The sequence below is a fragment of the Mandrillus leucophaeus genome, unplaced genomic scaffold, assembly GCF_000951045.1.
Source record: "Mandrillus leucophaeus isolate KB7577 unplaced genomic scaffold, Mleu.le_1.0 Scaffold263, whole genome shotgun sequence".
Classification (NCBI taxonomy): Eukaryota; Metazoa; Chordata; class Mammalia; order Primates; family Cercopithecidae; genus Mandrillus; species Mandrillus leucophaeus.
In genome coordinates this window covers 1,484,098-1,500,413 of record NW_012102732.1, presented here as the reverse complement: position 1 = coordinate 1,500,413, position 16,316 = coordinate 1,484,098, and the positions used below count along the sequence as shown (strand labels likewise).

Below are 16,316 nucleotides of genomic sequence, written 5' to 3'. Positions count from 1 at the left end.
GGGGGGCGCCTCCCTGCGCCGCGACTTGTCCCTGATCTGTGCCCCTGAGGCCTGCGGCATCCCCTTCTCCCCGCCGCGACCCCCCTGACCCCCGGTCCTCACACTGGGTTTGGGATCCCGAAACCCTTGAACAAAATGGCGAAACCTAATATGGCCGTTCCGGAGTGATTGACGCCCAAATAACATTCTTGTTCTGTTTCTTTTTCTATGTGTGTTTCTTTTTTCTTTTTTTTTTTTTGGTTTGCTTTTCAGACCGAGTGTGTCAGCAGCCAGGACTTTCTCTCTGGGTCCCCTTCCAAAACGCAGCCACCGCGGTCACCAACCTCTACAAAGGTAAAGATAACCTTGCTGCATTGCCGATTCAGGGAAGGGCCGCTTGCGTCAGGGTGTCTCCCCTGCGTTCCAAGTGTGTTTTCTGCTCCCCAGCCCAGCTGCTAACCTTGAATACCTTGCAACTTGAGAATCCCGGCGGTGCTCTAGCTAGATCCACCGGAGGCAGTTTTGACACCCCCGGGGACAGATGGCAACGCCTGGGGACGGTTTTGGTTGTCTTCTCCTAGAGGGGGCTGTTGTTGGCACCCAGTGGATGGAGGTTGCTGAAGGTCCTGCAGTGCCCAAGATAACACCCCCGGCCCCCTCAGCGAAGAATTATCCTGTCTCTGAAGTCAGTAGTGCTCAGGTTGGGAAGCCTTGAGCTGGGAGACGCTGAGCCTTGCTTCCCAGTGGAAAAGACGTTGAGGGAAGAAACGAGTTGATGTTTTTTGTACTACCGTCGGAGGTGGGACGAACTGTATGTAAAAAATTCTTGAGTTAGGCATTTGAGAGCGTGGCAGTGTATGTAGTTTTGAAGTGCTTGAAAGCTTGCTAATCGGTCATCTGCGTGCATGTTAACGTGCTGCTCTTTTCTAGCATTTCATCAAGTGTTTTCTGTCAAAACGATCCTATGTCTGATTATTATGAGTTGCTGGCAGGAATTCTGTTGAGGGTTTTGAGTTGATAGATTTGTGTTTTATGGTGGTTCCTTTCTGGAGTTAATCCACCCTTTGTGATGACATGAAGATATGTAAGTAAACGTTCTTGCCCATTGTGCTTTCTTGGTAACGGTGGGTTTAGATTTTGTGCCTTACTGATTTTGAAGATTGAGAAATTTGGGGTTGATTTTTTTGTTTGTTTGTTTTTGGCAAGGTTTTTATGGAAAAAGGATTATGACTTTGTTAATCTTAAGAAAAACGTAATTAAATGCTTTCAAACTTTTAAGAGTGGCTCAGAACAGTAATGGAATTTTGTGCATTTCAAAAATACCGGTATAGGTTGAAACGGGCTATGAAGCTGCTGCGTGACTCTCAAGTTTTAATTTTTGTGTAAGAATGTGCAAATGGCCGCTGCATCTTGTAGGAAAAATATTTCTTATTGTGAGATTTCTTGAGTAGACTACAGTTTTTTGGGACAGTAATTTGAGAACTGGTAACAAAGTGGTGAAAAGGAACGCTAACTTTAGGGAATGAGGAACTATAATGCTACTAGTCCAGCCTTACTGAAAAAAGGGAACATGGTTAAATAGTGCCCCAGTGGTTGGCTTTGATTTTATATAGCTGTTTCTTAAATTGTGACTGAGTAAATTGCTTCAACATCTGTAGTGCTTGACGGTCTTGAACATTTTGGAATGGCTCTTGGTTTTGTCCAAAAAGGGAATTTTGAAATAATACTTAATTTAAAAAAAAGTTTCTTGGAGTGTAATTTACATACGGTAAAATCACCGTTTTAGAATGTGTACTTCGATTTTTTTTTTTTAACAAGTAGAATATATTTGTCACCCCCGCTCCAGCCCCTGGCAGTCACTGATTTGATTACTATTTTTTCTTCTCCATCATGTCCTAAATAGAACCGTGCAGTCCTTGTAGCCTATTGTGTCTGGCTTGTTCCACTTACTATGATAAGATTCACCCATCGAGTTCGCATTGCAGGTGTGCATAGTTCAGTGCCTTTTAATTGGCGAGTATTGCTCTGTGGTGTGGCAGTACCATGATTTATTCTTTTGCTTTTGTTGGTATTGCTTTGTTCTTGAAGGGGAAGGCAACACATTTTTAGTGTTTTTATGTGCCAGGTTCTCAGCCTACGCCATATAAAATGTGAGTGTCCTCTGACTTTGGTGCTGTTGGGTGCTTGTAGAATGTGTCCTTTTAGGACTAAGCTAGCAGTTTTCTTTAGTGGTAACTTTTCGTGTAAGAAGATGGATTCAGCATTTGAACTCTGAAATAATCCTTAATTTGATTGCTTCATTTTAAAATGTTTACAGTTTGCTAGTTTTCTTGCTCAGAAAACTTAATGAGGAACATTTATTTTTAGAAAACATCATATATGATTCTTGGATTATCGTAAATGCTATATTGTCAGTCTGAACTAGTTTTATTTTGTACCTTGTTCCTGTACAATGAAAACACATCCTTTGCCTAATAGAAATGGTAAGTTGTGTCTTGTGGAATTTGATAGTATAATAACGTTTTCTTATTTGATTCAAGGAGTGTGTGAGTAATACTGTGGATAGTCTCACTTTTTCTTCTTTTCAGGGTGTGGTCTTTGGAGAACAGGCATACAGCTGTAGGAATAATTGGTTGCCTTAAATAGAACCAATAAAATTAGCAAGCTAGTGTCACAAGTGCATACAGCAGTAAGTAGTACTAAATTTAAATGATATTGGTTATAGTTCTGATTAAATATTTAAATATAATTTAAGGGGGGAAAATTTGGTGGCTACTTCTAAGTGGGCAGCAGGCAGCATTCCAGTATTTTGTGTAATTAAGCACTTAATCTGACAAGGTAAAAATGGGTTATTTTGCAGCCTGGGGACAATTTGGCACTCCTACCAGCTTCTTGATAACTACCAAGAAGTTCACGAGGTTTTTATCTCAATCCCGACCTTCTTAATGAAGGTCGGGATTGAGATAAATACCCAGCAGATGGCCCCTTTTAGTTGTCAGTGGGCTTTTGAGAAGTTGAAAATTCGGTTAATTGGTTTTGTTGGAATGTGGCTAGAAGGATTTGGAAGATAATGTAAATGTGAGTTGAACTTGTCCCTTCAGCAAGGACAGAATTCAATAAAATGGAGTGCGTGGTTTCTTCTGCTGTAGATAGCAGGGTCAGACTTTTCTTCCCCTTTTTGATAAAGGAAGCCAAAATCCTGATTGCTGGTTTTTAATTTGATAAATGTAAAGAGGATGGTGTTTTTTCAATATTCAGTAGTATTCTTAGATCAATATAGTTTGTGATACCTGAAACTAAAGAAGAGGAGTAAAAAATCATTTTAATCTAGCTAGGGTTGATGTTTACCTGGGAAATACTTGGCCAAGCGTGCCTGTGTTTGCTGCTTACATTGGAGATCCCACTTTCCAGCAACCTGTGTGAGCCCGTGTTTGATTGTGCCCCATAGAGCCATTTCTCTAATTGTTCTTTCTCAGCTTTTCATGCTTTTCATGCTTTCTTCTTTGCTTGTTTTCTTTGCCTCCACATTTTGAAACTGCATTTGTAGCATTAGTTGCATGCAGTCTTGGATATTGCTGAAAGATGTTTCTGGTTATCTTGAACAGCATTTCCCTGAGCATCTGCAGCCTAGCAGTGCTTGCAGAGGGCTAGTGTCATTGTGAGTTGGAGTCTACTGCCACGTTGCCTGAGTTCAGATCTTGACTCTGTTACTTCTTACCTTTATGGTCCTGGGGACTGTGAAGCCAGGTGTTACTTCACCATTGTGCTCCTTGACTTAACTTATATAGGGATAACTACCACAGATTCTAGTACAAGCTCTTAGCTTTGTGCCTGGCATAGTGAGTGCTCTGGCATTCATTGTGTTGGTCAAGTTTTAAGTATTTTTTGGATTTTTCTCAATGTGGGCAGGGCTTAAAACGAAGGGAAGTAATAATAGTTTATTTTCTTTTCTTTTTTCCTTGTGTTGGAATAAACTCTGGTGTGTACTTCTTTGTTCGTCTTTTTTCCCTAAATGGAGTAAATGTAAGTAGAATTGACAGGAAAAATAGTCTGATGCCCTTAAGTCCTGATTTTTGATACATCTTGATGCCAAACCCTCTTTATATGTCTTACTTCATTGTGGCCATTTTGGACTCGTGAACTAAAGGAGAACTGAGCATAACTGTAAATGTATGGGCCAAGTGGCAGGTGACTTGGAAACAAATGGCCAGAAATCATATTTTACCTGGAGACTGGTGGAGATGGTTTGTGACTCACTTGGCTGCAAAAAATTATTACTGAGTTTGAGACTTTGTTCAGAATACCTTAGTGTAGATTATAGTGAGAAACCCTGAGCATTATACTTTTCATACCTGTAATCCCAGCACTTTGGGAGGCTGAGGCAGGAGGATTGCTTGGGGGAATGTAGTGAGATCCCATGTCTTAAAACTTTTTTTTTAATTTAAATATAATTTAAGGGGGGAAAATTTTTAATTTAAAAAAATTTTTAGCTTTGTTAGAAGCAGTAGCCTCAGTTATTCGTAATAGTGTTTGTAGATTGTAGATTTTTATAGAAGACTGCTTTTTTTGTGTGTAGCTCTTATTTTTTTCCTTTTTTTTTTTTTTGAGACAAAGTCTCGCTCTTGTCCCCCAGATTGGAGTGCAATGGCGTGATCTCGGCTCACTGCAATCTCTGCCTCCCAGGTTCAAGCGATTCTCCTGCCTCAGCCTCCCGAGTAATTGGGATTACAGGTGCCTGCCACCACACCAGGCTAATTTTTCTTTTTCTTTTTTTTTTTTTTGAGACAGAGTCCTGCTCTGTTGCCCAGGCTGGAGTGCAGTGGCGCGATCTCTGTGCACTGCAAGCTCCGCCTCCCGGGTTCATGCCATTCTCCTGCCTCAGCCTCCCAAGTAGCTGGGACTACAGGTGCCCGACGCCACGCCCTGTTTTTTGTATTTTTAGTAGAGATGGGGTTTCACTGTGTTAGCCAGCATGGTCTTGATCTCCTACCTCGTTATCCACCTGCCTTGGCCTCCCAAAGTGCTGGGATTACAGGTGTGAGCCACCACGCCTGGCCTAATTTTTGTATTTTTAGTAGAGATGAGGTTTCACCGGGTTGGGACAGGCTGGTCTCGAACTCCTGACCTCAGGTGATCCGCCCGCCTTGGCCTCCCAAAATGCTGGGATTACGGGCGTGAGCCACCGCGCCTGGTTCCTTTTCCTTTCTTTTCTTTTCTTTTTTCTTTTCTTTTTTTTTGGAGACAGGGTCTCATTCTGTCACCCAGGTGGGAGTGCAGTTGTGCTGTCTTGGCTCACTGCAACCTCCATCTTCCAGGGTCAAGTGATCCTCCCACCTCAGCCACGGAATAGCTGGAACCACAGGCACCCACCACCATGCCCAACTAAGTTTTTGTAGTAGAGATGAGGTTTTGCCATATTGCCCAGGCTGGTCTCCTGAGCTCAGGCGATTCACCTGTCTTAGCTTCCCAAAGTGCTGGGATTACAGCTGTGAGCCACCATACCCAGCCTGTGCGTACTTTTTCTGTGAAAGGATAGGTTGGTTGCAAGTATCAGAAAACACAAGTTGGGCTGGCTTTAGCTGTATGGACATGTACTGGACCCTCTGACTTAAAAGGCTACAGCAGGATTGACTTAATTGAGCGGCCCAGGCTCCCCTGCTCTGTTCTCACCGTGTGTGCACTAGCATACTTTGTCATCAGGCTGGCTTCATTATGTTGGCAGAATGGCTTGTGGCTCACGTCTTAGGGCCACTCAGTGAAGCTTAGAAGAGCCTAAAAATGACTTCTGTCATCTCTTGGCCATAAGGGGTCACTTGCTTACCCACAACCATTAATAGGGGTACATAGGGTTATGCAGATGAGTTGAGGGCTAAGCCACAACCCCTTAAGCAAATGTAGAGGGAGTTTCTCTCACAACATGGTTGCTATCTAAACAAAAATTTGGAGTGCTTTTAGGAAGGGGAGGACAAGGATTGGATGCCAGGCAGGCAACGAACAGTGGTTATTAAGATTCTCCCCCTGGGCTGGGCGTGGTGGCTCACACCTGTAATCCCAGCACTTTGGGAGGCTAAGGTGGGCAGATCATGTGAGGTCGGGGGTTCAGGACCAGCCTGACCCACATGGAGAAACCCCATCTCTACTAAAAATACATAATTAGCCGGGCGTGGTGGCTTATGCCTGTAATCCCGGCTACTTGTTAGGCTGAGGCAGAAGAAACGCTTGAACCTGGGAGGCAGAGGTTGTGGTGAGCCGAGATTGTGCCATTGCACTCCAGCCTGAGTGACAAGCGAAACTCCATCACAAAATAAAATAAAATAAAATAAAAATTCTCCCCCTGGTTCCTGGTCGTTTGTTTTGAGTACTAGGTGAAGATTAGGTAAATACGTAAGTAACTAGGAGGTATGCTTACTTTTGGATAACACTTCCTTAGGGAATATGATTGGAAAGTGTTTTATTTTGACTGTCCCTTAGATTGTTACATTTCTGAAGAAACATTACGTTGTCTGTAGTGGTTGGAGTGCCATGGCTCATACCTGTAGTCCCAGCACTTGAGGCTGAGGGGAGAGGATCTCTTGAGGCTAGGAGTTTGAGATCAACCTGGGCAACATAGTGAGACCCTGCCTCTTCCCTTTCTCCCAAAAAAGAATAAAATACTTTTCTGTGTGGTGGACTGACTAGTGCAAATCTAACTCCTAGGTTGAAATCTTACGTAGTCAGTAGTATTTCTTCAGAAGTGTTGTTTTGGTGTAGCATTGTGCTCTTAGGGTTTGTAGATTGTCTGTGATTGAGAGATGGCTTCTCATTTGAGGAAGAGATAGGTCATAGAAGGAACTCTGTCACTGAACTTTGGACACAAGGCCCTTTGAACTTCAGTTCCTTGTTGTAAACTTGCGATACCTGCTCTAATTCACATGAAGTTTTGTGTGTATCAAAAAGCTGTAAGTAGTGTAATCTAATAAATTTTATGCAGTCATGTAAGAAAGTTATGCCTTTGGTCTTCAGAATCAATATAATTATTTGCCCTCTGCCCCCACTGCAGCCCACTGTGGTGGAAGTATTTGTCTTATAAAATCTGTTGGATTCAGTTTCACATGCTTAAATAAAAACATTTAAAAAAAATAAAAGGAAATATGGGATACCTACTATGACTGGTGTGTGAATCAGTTCGTTTTCTTTTGAGATGGAGTCTTGCTCTGTCACCCAGCCTGGAGTGCTGTGGTGCAGTCTTGGCTCACTGCAACCTCTGCCTCGCAGACTCAAGTGATTCTTCTGCCTCAGCCTCCCAACTAGCTGGGATTACAGGTGCCTGCCACTAAGCCTGGCTAATTTTTATATTTTGAGTAGAGATGAGGTTTCACCATGTTGGCCATGCTGATCTCAAACTCTTGGCCTCAAGTGATCCGCCCACTTCAACCTCCCAAAAGTGCTGGGATTATGTGTATGAGCCACCGAGCCACGCCTGCCCAGTTCCTTTTTTGAATAAGGAAATGAATGTGTTGTGGTTAAAGGTTAGATTGACATTTCAGTGCCCTTGGAGTTTGCCTAACCTTCAAGTTTGTGGCTCTTTTCCACAGTGACTTTGGTTTCGGTAAAATAGTGTTGGACACAAGACTGGCCACGATTTCTGTGCTCTGTGTTTCTGGGATAGGTACCCGAAAGCCCACGCTTCTAGAACTGGGGTGTGCTGAAAGCAGTGTTTGGCTGAGAGCCGTCAAGAGGCCGTGTGTGTGTGTGTGTGTGTGTGTGTGTGTGTGTGTGTGTGTGTGAGATTATCCACTGGACAGTAGTTTTTCCTGGGATTCCGTTAAAATGTGGTCATGCCTAACATTCTCCAGTAAGTATGCAGGTCTCCTAATTAGCCCAAGGTATGAGAAAGATTTTTTTTCAATCAGGTAACTATTTAAAAAGAACTCTTTTAAATACTTCACCGTGTACATGGAACTTTATATTTTGGGAGATAACTGAGGTTGGGTTTGAGTGGTAAGGCAATTGGACTTGGTTTTTTTTTTTTTTTTGAGACGGAATCTCGCTGTGTCGCCCAGGCTGGAGTGCAGTGGCCGGATCTCAGCTCACTACAAGCTCCGCCTCCCGGGTTCACGCCATTCTCCCGCCTCAGCCTCCAAGTAGCTGGGACTACAGGCGCCCTCCACCACACCCGGCTAGTTTTTTGTATTTTTAGTAGAGATGGGGTTTCATCTCCTGACCTCGTGATCCACCCGTCTCGGACTCCCAGAGTGCTGAGATTACAGGCTTGAGCCACCGCGCCCGGCCGGACTTGGTTTTCAGAATATAGTGTTAACAGTATAAAACTACATTATGCCCCGGTGGTGCAAAAACATACTTAAAACATTAAATGTTGTATCTGCTTTTCTCTTCTAGGACCTTCTAGTCTGTAAGGGTAGTGTTTGCAAAATGCTTGACTTTTAGTGTACTCATAGTCGGTTCTGATGTTGGGACTTGGTCATCTCAGAATTTTTGAGGTGAAATAGTTGTCAGTTGCATAATTTTTTTAAAGAGGTTCACAACTTGTTACATAACTGTCTTATATCTAAGCTAGGCTACTAGTGATTATTGAATTTTCCCAGTGTTGAAATCTGTGATGAAACCATTAGTCCCTTACAGATCTGACTGTTGGACTTCTTGTGTCTTCATTCAAAACAAACCAAAACTTGGCCAAGCTCTTCCCAGGATAGTTTTTTTGTTTTGTTTTGTTTTGTTTTGTTTTTAAACCACCTCACGTGGCCCCTTCCCTTTGGCCCTTGAGTTTTGTATCAGGTTTAGCTTCTCTTTTTTTGCTGTCTGGTTTGGCAGGTGTATGTTTACATGCCTACTTCATTTTTCTTTCTTCCTTTTTTTTTTTTTTTTTTGAGAGAGAGTCTTGTTCTTTCACCCAGGCTGGAGTGAAGTGGCACACTCTCGGCTCATTGCCACCTCCGCCTTCCGGGTTCAAGTGATTCTCCTGCCTCAGCATCCAGAGTAGCTGGGATTACAGGTGCCTGCCACCACGCCCGGCTACTTTTTGTATTTTTAGTAGAGATGGGGTTTTGCCATCTTAGCCAGGCTGGTCTCGAACTCCTGACTTCAGGTGATCCACCTGCCTTGGCCTCCCAAAGTGCTAGGATTACAGGCATGAGCCACCACGCCCGGTCATCTTTCTTTGCACTCTCCAAGCCTGCTTCAGACTTGTTTCTTGTATCCCTTTTACTATGCTTCAGACTTTTTTCCTCTGTTTCTCCAGGTCTGGGCTTACCTCGTAACATTTGGCTTTTGAAGAATAAAATTTCCTTGTTCTCTTCAGAAACAGAAACTTCTTCATTTATAAGCTTGATTAAAAGCAGTTCTTCTAGGTAGGATAGATTTAAAAACGTGATTGCTTCTAGGTTAACACATTTTACATTTATCCTTTATGTGGTCTGATAAGTTTTAGTTGCTCAATGACTTGATTTCTCTTAATGCCTCCAGCTCTTTCAGAATCATTTAAGTTTTAGGTACAGCATTACAAAGTCATCTTTAGGTTTGTCCACCCCTTTAGGGTTGGCTCATCTAAATCTTTTCTTAAAGAGATGGGAAAGTGGTGATCGTCTCTAATGCTATTAATATTCAAAATGGTGGAGTCCTTGCTTTGTTTATGAAGAAGTGAGAAATCAAGATTATTGATTCACATTATACCAGTAGTGAGACACTGGAGAAGTTACTTCACTTTTGAGCTGCTTTTTATGTTTGTAAAATTAGAATAATCCACCTTCTCAAAGTTGTGATGGAGAAGATATGATGCACTCTATAGCATATCAGGTTTCCAAATTGATGTCGAATTCTAGTCCTGGTCCTTTTTATTTTGAAGTCTTTTTTCTTTTTAACATCCCAGGTCCTACATTGATTATTTTTTTAAGAGAAAAGATCTGTGGACAATATCCTTGTTTTTCTTTCTTCAGCAATAAAGACTGTCATCTGCCAAAGAGTCAGCCTTATTATAAAGTTCTGGTTGTTCTGCTGCCCTCTTGACATTTTCTTTAATAGTGCAAATTCAGCTTGGGATCCTCTGTGATGTCTGGATGATTGTTTTTTTTTTCCTGGAACACAGCTTTACATTGTTTGACGATTGCGCATCCTTTCAGAGTCTACTGTAGACATAGCAGACAAGAAATTAAAGCCGCCGTGTGCAGTGGCTCACGCTTGTAATCCCAGCACTTTGGGAGGCTGAGGCGGGCGGTCAATGAGGTCAGGAGTTTGAGACCAGCCTGACCAACATGGTGAAGCCCGGTCTCTACTAAAAATACAAAAATTAGCCAGGTGTGGAGGCGTGCACCTGTAATCCCAGCTGAGGCAGGAGAACCCGGGAGGCGGAGGTTGCAGTGAGCCAAGATCGAGCCACTGCACTACAGCCTGGGCAACAGACTCCATCTCAGAAAATGAAATAAAATAAAATGAAATAAAGCCGGGAAAAGTAATAGAGAAATGTACACAGTGTTGTTGCTTTTACAGAAAGTTCAAGGATGAAGTAAAGATGTTGGTTAATGCTGTTAAAGACATACTGGTGATTTTCTGCTGGCACAGCAGCTCAAAAATAAATTGCAGTGTCTTAAATTTTCAAATACTTTTTTCAACTAGATGAAACCACTGAAAGGTAGGGGTCATTTTACCAAAACCCAGGTGGAGTATACACAAAGAATCAAGTCTGGGAGATGTATTGGGAATGGTTGAGTTACAGGAAGCTGTTGGGAACTGGAAGGAGAATGAGAATATACCTAGGGAAATAAAGCTTTTTGTTTCCACCATGCTATTTGGTTTAAGTGTTGAGCCGTCAATCAGAATTAATTTTTCCTTCTAAAACGTTTGTCGCTGTCTTCAGGTTGTTCCTGAATCTTGGTGCTGAATCTGTCAGTAGGAGTGCGTTTCCACAATGACGTGGTAAATGCAGATGAGCGTGGCCTGAGGCATGTGCAATACTTAGACATCTGTTGAATGATGTGATGCAAGTGATTTTAGGTAGTTCCATCACAGATAACTAATCTGTTTCTGTTAAAAAATCTTTTTTTAACAAGACAAGCTCCAGGACTGTGTTAAGTCAACACTGAATTTAGACATTAAGATTAAATTTTATATATAACATTTTCATTATGACTGTAATTATTTCAGTTTATATTACTGATACAGAGGCCACATCATGGTATTCACTTTGGTTAGCTTGTAAAATGGTTTTCTTTAGGAGGGAATACAGTTTGACTCTAATGATCATGATACATGTTCTCTTTTTCTTTATTTCTAACAGAAAGCGTGGATACCCATCAACGAAGTTTTGATATTGGAATTCAGATTGGCTATCAGCGACGCAATAAGGATGTGTTGGCTTGGGTTAAAAAACGCAGAAGAACTATTCGTAGAGAAGATTTGATCAGCTTCCTGTGTGGAAAAGTTCCTCCACCACGAAACTCTAGAGCTCCCCCAAGACTGACTGTAGTGTCCCCTAACCGAGCTACTTCAACGGAAACTAGCTCATCTGTAGAGACTGATTTGCAACCCTTCCGGGAAGCCATAGCTCTGCATGGTAAAGCCGTTTAAACATATTTCTTTGGAAAAATGGTTAAGAGGGTGCCTGTGGACCCATTTTTCACTTTTAGGTTTAGGTCCAGATATGCTGTTTTTTGTCTATTACAGTAAACAGCTTGCTCTAGAAATGTTTAATAGAATGTAAGCTAAACCTTATATGGGCGATTTCTGTCAGATAACCCATCCTAGAAAATGTTTTTAGAAAGTTAGTTTGAGCTTATTGGTGTTAAAATTACATATCTTTCTGCAGTGTTGATTAGAATTTATTGCTTTACACTTATGTGTTGTACATGTTTTTCTCCTCTTCTGAAGTCAAAGAGGAAGTCCTTGTGTCTTAAGAATTCTGTTATATTTCTAATGGTCCATGACAGGCAAGTAAGGTGGGAGGTTGTTGGGTTAGTTCTCATGGGACCTGGGACCTCCCTTGATACCTTTCTTACTTGGTCTGCTATAGATGGTGGGAGAGGATGGATGTAAGACTCGACCTTCTGCCTTTCGTCCCGTCCCTCAGGTTCCTTGCGCTTTAAGAGGCGGGCCCAGCAGAGTGCAGCCAGTGGACAGGTGGATCGCTATCTCCCCAGACCAGACCTGTCATAAGAAGGCACTCTTGGCTAGGGGATTTTGCTGGAGAAACCCAGGGAATGTAGTCAGTGATAAGTCTGTTGTTGCTTGTTGCTCTCTAATACAGACTTCCAAATAGAGCTGGGAGAGTTAACCTGGGTGACAGCATTTAATACTGCTTAAGGAAAGAAAGCAACAGAATAATAAGACTTGCTTGAAACCATGGTGAAAACATGGACCACACAGATGGCTAAGGAGGTAGAAGTAATTAGGTCATGAATTCTTTTTTTTTTTTTTTTGGAGATGGAGTTTCGCTCTTGTGGCCCAAGCTGGAGTGCAGTGGTGTGATATTGGCTCACCGCAACCTCCGCCTCCGGGTTCAAGCAGTTCTCCTGCCTCAGCCTCCTGAGTAGTTGGGATTACAGGCATGCACCACCACGCCTGGCTAATTTTTTAGAGACAGGGTTTCACCATGTTGGTCAGGCTGGTCTCGAACTCCCAACCTCAGGTGATCCACGCCACCTCGGCCTCCCAAAATGCTGGGATTACAGGCGTGAGCCACTGCGCCTGGCCATGAGTCTTGTTGACAGTTAACATTTTTGGGCCATAGTACAAGTCATCTAAAACAAAGTAACCTGGTAAGGTACTAAGAAATAGTGGGATTATAAAGAAACTTTATTGAAGTTGAATCATTGAAACTTTAATACCTGTAGAGATTTTGTTCTCTCTGGCAAACTGTAGTTCTTTCCTGAAACCCCAATGTTGTTTTTTCTGTGATAGTGTTTAGGAGAATTAAAAACAAAAACATGAATTGCAGGAAAGTTCAGGTTGTATGGATGCAGTACTTAAGACTGCACGCTGTTCCTGATAGAGTGGAGTAGTTAGGCTGTCAGAACTTTGGAAGCTCGGGCAAAAATGGGATTGATCTGTTGATACTGAATTAGAGAGTTTCACATCTTTTCCCCTAAAGTTTGGGAAAACAGTTAACTAGAGGTGTACATAGTTTGTTAGATTAATTTTAGTGCATGGTAATATTTGATGCAGTTGTCTCAAGTATTGTGATTTTCTTCCTTTATTAAGAGGGTTGTGGCTCATTCCATGCTTCTCTTAAGGTATCTTTTTTACTCTATTGTACTGTTACATTTTAGAAGAGAGTTTTAAGAAACATAAAAACCACACTTGTTATCTTAAGGTAGCAGTAGTGTACATAGTAGTAAAAAGGGCAAGCCGGCCCCCTCTGCCCTCAAAAAACTGTATCCTCCAACTCCCATGTATTTTCTTATATTGCAAGTGTTCCATCTGTGATTTATTGTTTTCCTGAACTTTGGGAGTTTTAAGTAATGATACAGTTGAAGGGACTGTTTATAATTTTCACATGTTTAAGTTGTGAGGATTTAAAACTTAAATACAAGGTTTTGTGTAGGAAAAAATGATCTTTACCTCCAGTAAATTTCTTATGTAGCCCTAATCCAGTACAGATTGGAGATTGAATGCATTCTTACTCTTAGGGTTCATACCTTTAATTCATGGGTTAAAACAGTGTTGTGGTGAAGTAATAGGGCCCCTTGAAAGACTCTACAGAAACATAAATTATACTGAGTTGTGCTCTACTGGTTTGTGAAAACATCAGTGTATTAAGGAGAATGGTAGTTTAATTTGAATATTTAAAGTAATTTGAATGGTTCTGGTACTAGGACCATTGTTAACTACTAATGCTGATTAGTGACTTTAACTGGGTGTCCTTATTATCTGATTTGTTTGAAGTGAACACTGTTATGGTGCTCTTTTAAGATGTACTTGGAAACACCATAGTTAGGGTAAATACAATGCCAGAATTCAGTCTTGAATATTATTTGCTTAGCCAAATTCATGAAGTAAAAGGCCAAATTGAAGTTTTTGGAGTTTTGCATTGAGGGTGGGTCTAAATTCATGTGTTTGGAGAGTAAAAGGACATGGGAAAAGAATTGGTATATTGAGGCAGGCTTGAGTGTATAATGAAAGCAAACTCAACGTTCCTCTTCATGTCCTATGTATTTAAGAGAGGACAGTTTTCCCTCAGTTTTTTTCCCCCTTCCTTACCCCTATCCCCATGAAATACAGCCCAACCAAACAAACATGTTCTTAATTTAAAGGAATATGGCAGACTTGATGCCTGCTGAATATTTTTTTTTTTTTGTTGAGACGGAGTCTCGCTCTGCCGCCCAGGCTGGAGTACAGTGGCCGGATCTCAGCTCACTGCAAGCTCCGCCTCCCGGGTTTACGCCATTCTCCTGCCTCAGCCTCCCGAATAGCTGGGACTACAGGCGTCCGCCACCTCGCCAGGCTAGTTTTTTGTATTTTTTTTAGTAGAGACGGGGTTTCACCGTGTTAGCCACGATGGTCTCGATCTCCTGACCTCGTGATCCGCCCGCCTCGGCCTCCCAGAGTGCTGGGATTACAGGCTTGAGCCACCGCGCCCGGCCAACCTGCTGAATATTTCATGTAGATAGAGTGTGACAATGAATGAGATCCAAGTCATTACCCTTGTAAGCCTCGGAACCCAGTTTAGTGGGAGAGACTAATATAAACAGCTTTAATCAAAAGTATATCAATTGGCCAGGTGCTGTGGCTCACACCTATAATGTCTGCACTTTGGGAGGCCAAGGTGGGTGGATCACTTGAGGTCAGGAGTTTGAGACCACCCTGGCCAACATGGTGAAACTTTCTCTCTGTTTAAAGAAAAAAAAGGTGTATCAATTTATGGTTATCAAACAGGTTTGTTTGATTGTGTGTTTGTTGTTTTGAGACTGAATCTTGCTCTGTAGCCCAGTCTGAAGTGCAGTAGCGTAATCTCGGCTCACTGCGACTTCCGCCTCCTGGGTTCAAGTGATTCTCATGCCTCAGTCTCCCGAGTAGCTGGGATTACAGGCGCCTGTCACCACGCCCAGCTAATTTTTGTATTTGTAGTAGAGACAGGGGTTTCACCATGTTGGCCAGGCTGGTCTCGAACTCCTGACCTCAGGTGATCTGCCTCAGCCTCACTGCTTGCCCCTAAGTGCTAGGATTGCAGGTGTGAGCCACTGCACCGGCCTCAAATAGTTTTTATCAAAGCTACTTCAATTAGTGGCTAGCAGGGCTTAAAGAGTAATGCAGTGCTTTATTTTGACACTTGTCTGCAACATACTGCTTTTTTTCCTGTGTCCTGTGGGACCTAGTCATTTGTATGTTAGACTCACAGAGGAATTAAAGAGATAAACATGCATGTGCTAAATAGATTTCTGTCTTGCTTTGTTATCCTGTCTTAAAATAACATTATAAATTTCCCAAGAGTTAAATTAATACTAATAACTGGTAACTCGTTTTTATGTAAACAGCATACTTGAGCCCAGAAATCTTCTGGACTGCTTTATGGATCTCTGCCTGCCCTTCTCATTGGTCCTCTGTTCATCCCTTCTCTTCTAGAGCTTCTCCTTACCTTGGCTTCTCTTCTGCCACATTGGCCTGCCTGACCTGTCCTCAGGCCCCATCACTGCCCTAGATTACGTTCCCCACCTCTTCACTTCCAAATCTGGGCCTCTCGTTTAGATCTTCTCTCCTGACTGCCAGACGGCATGTCCCACTGTCCTCTGGTGTATATCTCCAAAGTGTGCCACGGGCATTTGTCTCAGATGAAGTTTCAGGTTGGACTCATTCTTCTGCCCCAACAGCAGAATGACTCATTGAGCCATTCAGCACATTCTCTATATGGCAGATTCGGTGCTGTCTCTGGAAATACATCAATATACAGCGATTCTTTTTTCTGTTGAGGCAAACATAGATTTGGACAATTTCTATTCAGGTCATGAATGTGGTATGTGGAAGATATTCTGAGAGCAGAAAGGGATGTTTTACAGCACAGCCAGCTGTGTGGCGCTCATGGCAGGCCCTCTGGAGGAGTTGAGCCTGGGCTCTTGGGCTAATGTTTCAGCTCTCACTTCCTTCTGAGCTGTTGTTGCCAGTCCATCTTTCATGAGACCATTGGAATGATCTTTCTGGTCTTGTCACTTCATGGTTTAAAGTTTCCCCGGGGCCTACACAGTGAAGTCCAAATTCAGCATGGTGTATTACAAGACCCTTATGATCCAGTGTTAACCAGGGGGGTTAGGTATCCTGGCCATACTGTTTATCTCTTGAATACCTCTGCGCTGTTTGACGAGTCCAGCCCCTACGTGTTCATACCTCACTTCTGTGACACCCTTCCTTCAGGTCTC

General features: G+C 42.4%; 1 protein-coding gene across 1 annotated transcript in view; it reads left to right on the top strand.

Moving 5' to 3' along the window:
• LOC105542606 (chromosome unknown open reading frame, human C16orf72) overlaps positions 1-16,316 on the top strand; it is a 30,908-nt gene that overhangs the window by 2,660 nt on the left and 11,932 nt on the right. Inside the window, exons 2-3 of the mRNA XM_011984221.1 lie at positions 253-333; positions 11,249-11,524. Of these exons, the coding sequence (XP_011839611.1) occupies positions 253-333; positions 11,249-11,524 (357 nt within the window). The remainder of the gene's footprint in view (positions 1-252; positions 334-11,248; positions 11,525-16,316) is intronic.